The 12,603-nt window shown below is 40.4% G+C and overlaps 1 protein-coding gene across 2 annotated transcripts in view; it reads left to right on the forward strand.

The window, feature by feature from the left end:
• Positions 1 to 12,603, forward strand: part of ADAMTS17 (ADAM metallopeptidase with thrombospondin type 1 motif 17) — a 156,777-nt gene that overhangs the window by 23,410 nt on the left and 120,764 nt on the right. For both annotated transcript variants that reach the window (XM_075207698.1, XM_075207696.1), the window contains exons 5-7: positions 322 to 405; positions 2,073 to 2,227; positions 2,461 to 2,504. In XM_075207698.1, coding sequence (XP_075063799.1) covers positions 322 to 405; positions 2,073 to 2,227; positions 2,461 to 2,504 — 283 coding nt within the window. The remainder of the gene's footprint in view (positions 1 to 321; positions 406 to 2,072; positions 2,228 to 2,460; positions 2,505 to 12,603) is intronic.

Consider the following 12,603-nt stretch of genomic DNA (forward strand, 5'->3'; position numbering starts at 1 on the left):
TACTCTGTGTTGGTAGATTGTAAAAGGTTTTAAAACTTCTTAAGCTGCCATAAGAAGACTTTCGCAAAAAGTCACTAATAGTGATGTTAGTGGTGATGTGAGATTATATATGGATAAAAAAAATCACATTCCAGACAGCAAGTAAAGTAGGACTTATTTGCAAACTGGATATAATTGAGGATATTTAGCACACTAATGCAGCTCCTAAACCTCTGCTGAATTATGCTAACTGCTAAGAGCAGAGGGGAACTTGTCTGCTCTTAGATTATCCATTGCCTTATCTAGTAAGCCTAATTATTTGTATATTTTCTGATCTTTCAGGTTTACAACATGTTTCAACACCAGAGCCTGGGAATTAAAGTGAATATCCGTGTGACTAAGCTGGTCCTGCTGCACAGCCGTCCGGTAAGCTGGGAGTGGCAACTGGACCGTTAAATATGACTACTGCATAGTCAGTGTGATAGTCGGTCATGGCCAAAAGTTTTGAGAATGACACAAATATTATTTTTCACAAAGTCTGCTGCCTCAGTTTTTATGATGGCAGTTTGCATAGACTCCAGAATGTCATTAAGAGTGATCAGATGAATTGCAATTAATTTCAAAGTCCCTCTTTGTCATGACAATGAAATGTATTGCAAAAACATTCCACTGCATTTCAGCCTGCCACAAAAGGACCAGCTAACATCAGGTCAGTGATTCACTCGTTAACACTGGCGAGAGTGTTGACGAGGACAAGGCTGGAGATCACTCTGTCATGCTGATTGAGTTAGAATAACAGACTGGAAGCTTTAAAAGGAGGGTGGTGATTGAAATCATTGTTCTTCCTTTGTTAACCATGGTTATCTGTAAGGAAACACGTGCAGTCATCGTTGCTTTGCACAAAAAGGGCTTCACAGGCAAGGATATTGTGCTAGTAAGATTGCACCTAAATCAATCATTTATCGGATCATCAAGAACTTCAAGGACAGAGGTTCAATAGTTGTGAAGAAGGCTTAAGGGCACCCAAGAATGTCCAGCAAGGACCAGGACCGTCTCCTAAAGTTGATTCAGCTGCGGGAGCGGAGCACCATCAGTGCAGAGCTTGCTCAGAAATGGCAGCAGGCAGGTGTGAGTGTATATGCACGTACAATGAGGCGAAGACTTTTGGAGGATGGCCTGGTGTCATGAAGGCCAGCAAAGAAGCCACTTATCTCCAGGAAAAACATCTGATATTCTGCAAAAGGTACAGTGATTGGACTGCTGAGAAAAAGTCATTTTCTATGATGAATTCCCTTTTAGATTGTTTGGGGCATCTGGAGAAACTCTTGTACGGAGAAGGAAAGGTGAGCGCTACCATCAGTCCTGTGCCATGCCAACAGTAAAGCATCCTGAGACCATTCATGTGTAGGGTTGCTTCTCAGCCAAGGGAGTGGGCTCACTCACAATTTTGCCTAAGAACACAGTCATGAATAAAGAATGGTACCAAACATCCTCCAAGAACAACTTCTCCCAACCATCCAAGAACAGATTGGTGATGAGCTATGCCTTTTCCAGCATGATGGAGCACCTTGCCATAAGACAAAAGGGATAACTAAGTGGCTCGAGGATCAAAACTTCAAAATTTTGGCTCCATGGCCAGGAAACTCCCCAGACCTTAATCCCATTGAGAACTTGTGGACAATCCTCAAGAGGCGGGTGGACAAACAAAAACCCACAAATTCTGACAATCTCCAAGCATTGATTAGGCAAGAATGGGCGGCCATCAGTCAGTATGTGGCCCAGAAGTTGATTGACAGCATGCCAGGGTGAATTGCAGAGGTCTTCGAAAAGAAGTTTCAACACTGTAAACAGTGACTCTTTGCATAAACTTAATGTAATTGTCAATAAAAGCCTTTGACACTTATGAAATGCTTGTAATTTTACTTCAGTATACCATAGCAACATCTACCATAAAGGTCTAAAAACACGGAAGCAGCAAATTTTGTGAAAACCAATACTTGTGTCTTTCTCTAAACTTTTGACCATGACTGTAAAAATGGCTCTAGTTAACAAAGAGTAGCCACATTTGACTAACATGTCTGTCCACTTTCTAGGCCAAGCTGTCTATTGGGCATCACGGAGAAAGGTCTCTTGAGAGTTTTTGCCACTGGCAGAATGAGGAGCACGGAGGAACTAAATACTTGGGGAACAATCATGTGCCAGGAGCCAAAGATGAAATCCCTGTCGATGTAGCTGTATTTATGACCAGGTACAGAGACAATTTCATCTCCCAAGTAGTTTGCTGAGTGTTACACTTTTACTGTGTGCTAAAGATTTGTTGGTGCTTTCACTGTCCATTAGGAGTAGTGTATGTTGTTTTGTATTTTCTATATAGTAGAGACAAGTTACTTAAAGGAATTGTATTGTGCTGTACTGTGTTCAGATTGTTCCTGGCTTCTGGTTACATATAAAATATTATAGTTTTCTGTATTCTCTTCTTAGAACTGATTTCTGCGTGCACAAAGATGAACCCTGTGATACTGTGGGTAAGTACTAGATGGAACATCCATAAAATTGTTCTAGAAGGTGTATATATACACTTCTGTTTCCTTCAAAGACTAGTGACTCTCTTATAAAATCTGTACTTAATCTGAGGTTCGTTTCCAAGTGAAAAGCAGATGTGGACCTAACATGGAATTTTCACAGTTGATGGGTTTATCGTTATTAGAATAACTATCTCCCACCTGTGATGAGCACATTCTGATCTAGATTGGCATTGTGTTCTTGTTACATTTGTATAACATTTCTCCTGGACAACCCTGTATAAAACAGTTTTGTAACCTCTTAAAATAGTATTGTTCCCAAATTCCCCTTCTTCCCAGTAATAGAACATTGGTGGATCTCCCTTCCCTATGGACCACCACCATTTGTTGCATTAGCAGGGTCCTGCTCCAGTGAAATAGAAGAGATACAATGCAGCGGCTGGGCAGGAAAGCCTACTGCTGATTAGATGAGCGGATACTCAAACAATCAGCTTTATGTGAGTGCTGGGACCCTGCAAAATGCAGCGAACGGTGGAGTGACTGAAGTCAGCAGGGAAGGGAGGATTTGGGCACAATGATAATTTTATACTAATTCTCTATTAGTTAATGGTTGGTTGTAAGTTCCTAATTTGCCCACATACTGGTGGACTGGTTCATGACAGGACTAGATATGGCCATGTGATTCTTGTTGATACTTTCCTCCTTCAGGAGAGTAATGATGATCACTGTGTCATGCCTAAAAAAGTAGGGTTAGATGTGTCCTTTAGTACTTGTCCTGTACTTGTCCTCGTCTCTTAGTACTTGTCCTCGTCTCTTAGTACTTGTCCTCGTCCCTTAGTACTTGTTCTCGTCTCTTAGTACTTGTTCTGCATTTGTCCTCGTACCTTAGTACTTGTCCTGTACTTGTCCTCGTCCCTTAGTACTTGTCCTCGTCTCTTAGTACTTGTCCTGAACTTGTCCTCGTCCCTTAGTACTTGTCCTGTTCTTGTCCTCGTCCCTTAGTACTTGTCCTGTTCTTGTCCTCGTCCCTTAGTACTTGTCGTGTTCTTGTTCTCGTCCCTTAGTACTTGTCCTGTTCTTGTTCTCGTCCCTTAGTACTTGTCCTGTTCTTGTTCTCGTCCCTTAGTACTTGTCCTGTTCTTGTTCTCGTCCCTTAGTACTTGTCCTGTTCTTGTTCTCGTCCCTTAGTACTTGTCCTGTTCTTGTTCTCGTCCCTTAGTACTTGTCCTGTTCTTGTCCTCGTCCCTTAGTACTTGTCCTGTTCTTGTCCTCGTCCCTTAGTACTTGTCCTGTTCTTGTTCTCGTCTCTTAGTACTTGTTCTGCACTTGTCCTCGTACCTTAGTACTTGTCCTGTACTTGTCCTCGTCCCTTAGTACTTGTCCTCGTCTCTTAGTACTTGTCCTCGTCTCTTAGTACTTGTCCTCGTCTCTTAGTGCTTGTCCTGAACTTGTCCTCGTCCCTTAGTGCTTGTCCTGTTCTTGTCCTCGTCACTTAGTACTTGTCCTGTTCTTGTTCTCGTCCCTTAGTACTTGTCCTGTTCTTGTCCTCGTCCCTTAGTACTTGTCCTGTGCACTTTGATGTCTCAATGAACGCATTGAATACTATGAAATAAGTAAATTTTTTTAATCCCAAAAAATATCCTGTAAATTCCAGCTATTATAAATATATTCCATTTTAAGGCTCTGGTATTATCTTACCTGTCATGATCTGGCAGAAAAACCTTTATGTGGATGCATATGACTGAATATGAAATGTGGTTATGTAAGAATTTAAGACTTTCATTTGTAAATCAATCAGATGTTTGTAAATAGTTTAATTGCTAAAAATGAGTATTTTCATTTGCATGGTACTTACAGGACGGGATGTTCTTTGCTGTCTTAGCATTTAGTTACCTGCTCAAATGTATGCTGCAATAAATCGAGATTGGCAAATAAAATTGTGATAACATATTTAGCTTTGACACTGTGTTCTTTATTTTATAATCCTACGCCAATTTTATTAGTTATTGCACAATTTGAGGACTGTTCTATTAGAACATGTCCCTCTAGGGCACATCATTTTACTTATCAAGACTTGCATTATTAATTTAAATCATTGACAACCTAGCTGTACACATACGGTATTTATTAAAGTGGGTCAGTGTTTACTGCTGTGAGATATGTGGTACTCATACCCAGCTATGTGCAGCCTACAGTATTTCTGTCCTCACTCTACTGTGGAACCCATTTAGAAGGAAACTATCACATGCCTAGAGAAATAGAGATCAAACAGATCTCCACTTTTGGGCAGCCTCTGCTCAAATAAACATGAACCCACCATATAGCTGTATCCCAGGGGCTTCCCTACACCCTCTAAAACACCCTCAAGCTGTGTCTCTTAGGACTGGAGCACCAAGTCTGTCCAAAGCTCACAATAGAGCTCTTTGGAAGTGCTTCTCTATCGTAGAGCTCTGTATGGTGTATAATGCACGCGTTTCCCCTGTCTCCCCGCCTTCTCTCTTTTCTGTATGGTCGGACAGGTCATTTTGAGAAGGGATTGACAGTGGACAGTTCCTTTTAATAATGATGGCTTGGGATTAAAGATGGGAAGAGAATAATGTAAAATCTTCCCAACACAGAAACTCTGGCAGTGAAATAATGAGCAATCGTGAAGGGCTATATCCTTCTATGTCCTCCCCCTGTGCCATGCACAGCTGCTGCACCAAAAGGTTCATTTATTTTTCTACTAGAAACCGCTAAGACCGGGAGAACAGGTCCTCTATAGAAGGGGGAATCTAATAGGAAATGTTGAGATGTGATCCTGAGTGGGCAAATGGTACAATAATCCAACCGCAACAGGATGCTCATGTGCAATATTTTAATGAACCACCCAGGTGTCCTTCAGATATGAAGATCGTTCTTATCAAGTCTTGAAAACATGCAACTAGTCTCAATAAAATGGCATCCGCAAGCCAAATATAATTTGACTTCCGTTTTTTTCTGCACTACCACACTAGGAGGTAGTGACATCACTGAGGTATTAGTCAGAAGTCACTGGTATCAGGGATGTCACTACTTGCTAGTACATTGATAGGCTGAATATTGGTTCAGTCAACAAAATGGAATCCTCCCCCGTGTGTAGGTCATGGATTCACTTTAACTTGGTTGCCTTTTTTTAGTTTGTAATGAGTGTGTCGTATACACTCTGCATTAAAATGTACATCTATCATCCCATCTCTACCTATATTTTATGTTAAGGAGAGGTGCCTCTTTCCGATGTATAACGGGATATTTTTAATGTACTCTGAATTTTCAAGCAAAATGGAATAAAACTGAGGTAGATAAACACAAAAGGAAAACTCCCCAGGAAGGATTATAGGGAGTATCCGTGATGAACGTCACATATTACATACTCCTTTTTTTTTTTTTTTTTTTTTTTAATGTCGTCTTTATTGGGGAATTGAATTACACAAAAACAATGTATACCCATATTAATCATTCACGCAACAATCCTCAAATGTTCTTAACAAATTTGAAGTGGAAGGAGGATAATGGATTAGAAAAGATGAAGGAGGGAAGGTCTTCAGAGCCATTGAACCTCGGAGGGAGGCCCAAGAGGGAACCTGAGCGGTTGAGCAACCAGAAATCTGGCCCCTCCGGGAGAGCACCTCCCAATCTCTTAGCAGTAGAATCTCTAACCTAGTGCCAGAAATGGACAATTCTTGGGCACTCCCGCCATATTTGGAATAGTGAGCCCAAATTTGGCCCACATCTCGATCGGGAGCACGAGACACCCAGGAGTATCTTGCATAACTGTCTGAGGCATCTATACCATAGCTGGATATTTTTACTACTTGAAACGATCAGCACTGGTATGCTTTATTGTCTACTAAGTAGCACTTACTCACTTTTCCCCAGAGTACTCCCCTCTCCAACTTCGGAACATGACCTATTCTTTCTGACTTCTTTTTTTCTTCCCTATTCTGTAATTGTATCTGCAGTTTTCCCTTGTCCCTGTTCTCATCCATGCAATACATATTTAAGCCCTCCACTAATTTTAGTATGGAGTTACCCTATTTAACTCCTACATACTTCATGAATGGAGATATTTCCATAACATTCCAGTGGAGGCTCTTAGTAATGACTGAGACTGGCCTGGTTCTTATGAAGTCACAGACCAATTATATCCACCATCTGTGCTCTTTTCACTGCCAGACCAGCACATGCAAGGAGCTACTGGCCGCTCATCTTCCTAAGGATGGATTTTGTAACAATGCAGTATAGTTTGGCTGCAATGTCAGACAGAAGACATTGGGCTGTGTTTCAACCCATCAGACCACTTATCTGAAACATGTCATATTCGATTATGTTTTAAAAGAAATCTGGTTAAACAATGCTAAAGTACAAGGTTCTTAATATAAATCAGCCACTGGCAAAATGCACTATCCTTATGCAAATATATGTGGCTGGTCCATAGTAGACCTTAAACTTGTTGTGCCCTTAAGGCTGCAATGGGGCTGAAAGTGACCTGGCAGGTTATCTGATGGGGACAGAAAGGCAGTTTTTGTCTGTTTTGTTTAATGGCTAAATTAAAGGCTTGCATTTTTTTTGGGGCTAATCCTGCAGGTTCACCCTTTGGTTGAGTTGCAAGATGGACTTGTGTGTGGTCATGTTTATATTGTAAGCTCGAATATGCAAGGCACTCTCACTTTATATTTTGTTTCAATGAACTAAATTGGTAGCACTTCTGCCTTACAGCACTGGGGTCATGAGTTCAATTCCCAAACATGACCTTATCTGTGAGGAGTTTGTATGTTCTCCCTATGTTTGTGTGGGTTTCCTCCATGTGCTCAGGTTTCCTCCCACACTCCAAAAACATACTGGTAGGTTAATTGGCTGCTAACAAATTGACCCTAGTCTGTGTCTGTATGTGTCTGTGTATGTGTATGTATGTGTATGTGTATGTGTATGTATGTGTATGTGTATGTGTGTGTATGTTAGGGAATTTAGACTGTAAGCCCCAAAGGGGCAGGGACTGATGTGAGTTCTCTGTACAGCGTTGCGGAATTAGTGGCGCTATATAAATAAATGGTGATGATGATAATTAGTGGACATGTTCAACGTGGCTCTCTGATTGCACCACACTTGAATAATAATTATTCATTATCTATCTATACAAAAGTCGCTATTAAGCTCTGTCTCCTCTCTCCTATCATACCCTCTCCTCTCTCTCTCTACCTCTTTGCTCTTTCATTTTACATATAAGTAACTATTGAGTTATGCTAGTTTTCTGACAATAAATGTAGTTATCATGAACTTGTCGTAAATGTGGAATATGAGGGAATCTTGTGTTCATTTTTCTTGTGCACACCAAGCTGGCTGCTCTGCAGGCCATGGAGTCTCATTGTAAGGCTGTTGAGATATTGAAGTGAAGCAGTCACTCTCACAGTGGAGGGAGCCATTGTGTGGACTGTAGTAATATTCATGGTAATGCAGCCTAGGAGCCAGTGATATCACTGAGGGAGGAGGTACTTGGTGGTGTCACTAACGATTGGTAGACTGAATGTTGGATCAGCCCATAAAATATCTACTTACACTTTGCATAAGTGACAGGCTCACTTTAAAGACAAAACACTTTGGATGAATTTATAGAGAGATTTGGAGATTATTTATAGGTTATGGAGGAATAAGGGAAGATAAATGATACCAGTAAAACTGACCTGGATCGCCTGATTCGGCTTGTCCCCTGACGCCTCTAACAGTCCTGATCAGGAGATACTCAGGAGCAAGGTAAACAAGATTTCTGGTTTCATTTATATGACTTCATTCCATCATAACTACATTTGTAAATTTGGGTGGATTTAGCCTTTGACTTCATGACAGAAGATAGTTTGTCCTTTAACAACCGGAAACCGTTTTCATGTTTGTGCTTCAATGGCTTTGCAGGGAATTCATTTCTACGTCTTAGTCTAACTAAGCACATGTAACATATTGGAGTACAGATGTTTTATTTTATGTCCATAAGATAAGGAAAAACAAGTATAAGAAGAATTCAGGAAAAGTGTATTTTTGCACTTTTGCTTAACTATCTGTGTTTAACCAATAAGTGCGACTCCAGAAAATTACCCCAAAATGTTACCCCTGTGTTCTGGCAAGTATAGTGATACCAAGTAAACATACATACTTTTAGTTCTTATTCATTTTAATTTTCCCAGGGGTGACCTTAAAGAGTCACCTGAGACTCTTATAAGTCTTCCCTATTTTCATCACTAACAGATCCAATGAGGTATCTAGAAGTAATAAATATAGCATTTACTATTAGATCCATTTTGCATGTATATATTATTATTACCTTCCATGAGAGTCCTGATTCAGAAAGTGCAGTGTGATTGTAGTGCAGTGTACGCTCATGTGTCTAGAGATCCACCACTGTATGTGAGTGTTTGGTGCAGAATGGAAGGGTTTGTAGCAGAGCAGAAGATTTCACTAGCCAATGAAAGGAGCTGGGCACCTGTCTTTCTAAGGTAGGCACACCAGTGGAAATAGTTTTGCGGAGCAGTACTAAAACTGGATTTTATTTTGCATAGGGAAATTATTGGAATGTGGTAAAGAAGATCCATTGTAACAGGTGGTTCTATCTGTGCAGAAGAGCGCACATCCACTTACAGTTTGCATTAGCTCTGGGGAGACAGACATCAGGCCCTATGCTATTAATGGGGAACATTTTGCACCTTTCCGTTGCACCTCAGAGAAGCAAATGTGTAACTTCAGAGAACACTATGTAATGGTGAGCTCCAGTCACGCATTTGTTCTTTTACCTAGTGTGCGTCTTAAGAATATTCTGCCCCTCACTACACCAAAGAGCACTTCTACCTAAAAGCGGAAAGTAGGCACCAGTGCTGTGTGGTCCATCCAAATGTATTGAAGACTAAGGTGTTTTTCCATGTGTATTGAGAACCCTCCGTAAGTGAGATCCAGAGTGTTCTCTTTCAATGCTCTGTATAATGATTGTGGGGTCAGAACCAAATCTATATTATTCCTGATTCCATTGTTGTTGCTCCTGACTGTTGACAGCCGGGCTCCAGGCCTACATGCAGCCAATTATAAATGATAGTACAGGGTGACTCAAAAGTCGCAGTACACCCTTTTATTTCAAAAACTCTACAGGAAATTGGGAAACCTGAATACTCCAGTAAGGTATGGGTGACGTGGTCTATCTTTTACGGTATGTACCAAACATGGGCGCCATCTTGAAATCGGCCAATCGGCCCAATTCCTGTAGAGTTTTTGAAATAAAAGGGTGTACTGCGACGTTTGAATCACCCTGTACATCTTTAGGGCTAGGAATGGCTAACTGTAGGCAGTTGTCACCAGATTAATAACCTGATGAAAGTTGTTCAAATCTGCTATAAACTATAATGGCTAAATCCTAACTTTCACAATTGAAACGCTGTTCAGAAAATGACAGCAATTTTTTTTCATGTAATAATATTCCTTTAAAAATGATATAGCTGACTAGGATAGGAAACTATAGACTCTTCATGATTATTTATTTATGTACTGTTTGGGCGACCTAGAATCCATTGGGAATGCAATAAGGCAGACTACATACATAAAGTGCACAGTGATCCCTGGTACTCAGGATGTTGCTCACGCCTCAGCAATCACTTGGAATTCGTTTAACCCTTCTCTTCCTGCTTAGTGACCTCTCCTCACTAAAGGTGTGGATGCATTAGACAGGATATCTATCGGTGTCAAGTCTATGGAGGAGGATTTTCCACTCAATTGAATCTGGTCTAAACAGACACCTCGAATATTTGGCAGCATTTATCTTGTGCATGTGGCAGTATGATGTTATATTTTCTTAAATTTGCAATAGGCAAGAGACTAGGCAATGGCAAGATGGTGGTATAGCTATATAATACACAAGTGAAATGGATATAGATAAACTATTCTCTAAAATATATCCTTATATCTTGTATAGTGGTGATGTCATCACTTACATTTGGATAGTATTGATGTCCCTTATTCAGAAGATTGAGGGGTCTATTTAACAGTATCAGGTGATATGAAAAAAATTATGTTGCGGCAAGTGATAGAAAATCTTATTTCACCAGAATTTACCAATCATCATCATCAATATTTATTTATATAGCGCCAGCAAGTTCCGTAGCGCTTTACAATTGTGACCAAACAGTAATAAATCAATACTGGGTAATACATACAGACAGAGAGATAAGAGGGGCCTGCTCGCAAGCTTACAATCTATGGATAAGGCGATGCTGACAATACTGGATGGCAGTGGTAAGAGGACTTTCCGCTTTGATGGCCTGTCTGGGGTCAGTCTGCACATGCGTATACAGACTTGCTGGCTCACGCATGTGCAGTGGAATTTGTAGCCCAGACTAGGGCTCCCAGTCCCAGATTCATTAAATAAATAAAAAAAATAAAATGTTTAAAAAATATTTTAACTAAATAATTAAATCTGAGCATTTATTTGGGTATTCCCCCCTGCTTTTGCCATTATAAGATACCGATAGGTGGACAGCAGCGTACTTCTACCACCGCTGTCCATGGTAAATAAGCTTCCCAATGCTTTGCTTGGTAAATATTCCCAGAGGACCACGGCACAGGCTCATTGGTCAGGGGGCAGCTCTATATCCAGGGAAATCAGATGGCAGAAACGTCCGTTTTTGCTGGTGAAAGGACTTTTCTTCTGCTGACAAAGAGACCCCTAATTTTGACAGTTGATGTATTACTATGTAGGTGAGGACACAACACACCTTGATAAGAGGATCATACAACCAACTTGTTTTGTTCTAAACAGGAACTTCTGTATTATAATAAATATTGCAGGTCACCTAAGAGTTCTGTCACATGTATAAAAGACTTCTAACATCCTTATATTTTACAGGAGTATATCCATTATATTGCTCAGTATGGAGGGGTTATACAGTGACTTTAATACATAAACGTACCATTTATGTCTTTGCAAAAAATAAATGTCTGTGCATGTATATATAGATGCATGTTCCTTTTTGTCAATTTCAAGTTAGACAGCTGTCACTTTAATAAACTCCTGTTTATCCACCCAATAGTGACCTTCTTGCTAGGGCGATCTAAATGCTTTATACAAGCAGGACACCCAAGCCCAGAAAACTGCTGACCTTGTTATTTTAGAGGGTAACACATGGATCAAATAAGTGCTAAAAGGAAAAATCACATCGCTCTGGCCATTTATAATGTGATTATGATCATTGAGGTTCATACTTATTCAGCATATTTCATGTGGCTATGAAGAAACTGTTTACATTGTCATTAATCCATTGGATTTGCGGGTAAATGCTCAGCATTCCGCCATGGTCCTTTAGCGGAGCGACCTTGTCAGACCTTCCCAGAGATGGGAAGTCTGCGGTTCAGGCAGAGATCAGTGATTTATCAGCGATGGGGATCTTGTATATTGCTGAGGCCTGTCTGGATAATTGAGAAAAATAAAACTTGAGCATTTTTATCTCTTAGTCAGTCATGACTCATTTTGTTAGATGCTTTATGGAAATGTCATAACATTCAAAATCCTGAGATTTGAAGTGCTTGGCTGTGTGCCTCAGGGTATATATAACTGTGTTACCACGTTGTCCCTATTTCAACCTGTGGCTTCCCAGCTGCTGTTCAACTTGTCTACAGGCAAGACATGTTGTCACTTGTAGTTCCACAACAGTTGTGTCTACCTCAGATTTATATTGTGCATTTAAGCTTTAAGATTTAGGTGGAAATAGTTTGTTTTTCAAAGTAATTCTCTCCAGAAGGAGAACGGACCTCTCTAAATGCCGTTAGCATGGCGGCCCTCTTAGGCGCAGACTCATCCACTGGGTTTTTATAGCATGATATGGGCTTCTGCTGACATTGTACATTAACCTGCAGACTGATCTGAAAGACTCCAGGGGATAAATGTATCAAGCTGAGAGTTCCGGCGGGTTTGAATAGTGGAGATGTTGCCTGTAGCAACCAATCGGATTCTAGTTATCATTTATTTAGCACATTCTACAAAATGATAACTAGAATCAAATTGGTTGCTATAGGCAACATCTCCACTTTTCAAACCCGCCAGAAACTCCGTTTGATT

Source organism: Mixophyes fleayi, chromosome 4 (assembly GCF_038048845.1).
Source record: "Mixophyes fleayi isolate aMixFle1 chromosome 4, aMixFle1.hap1, whole genome shotgun sequence".
NCBI lineage: Eukaryota > Metazoa > Chordata > Amphibia > Anura > Limnodynastidae > Mixophyes > Mixophyes fleayi.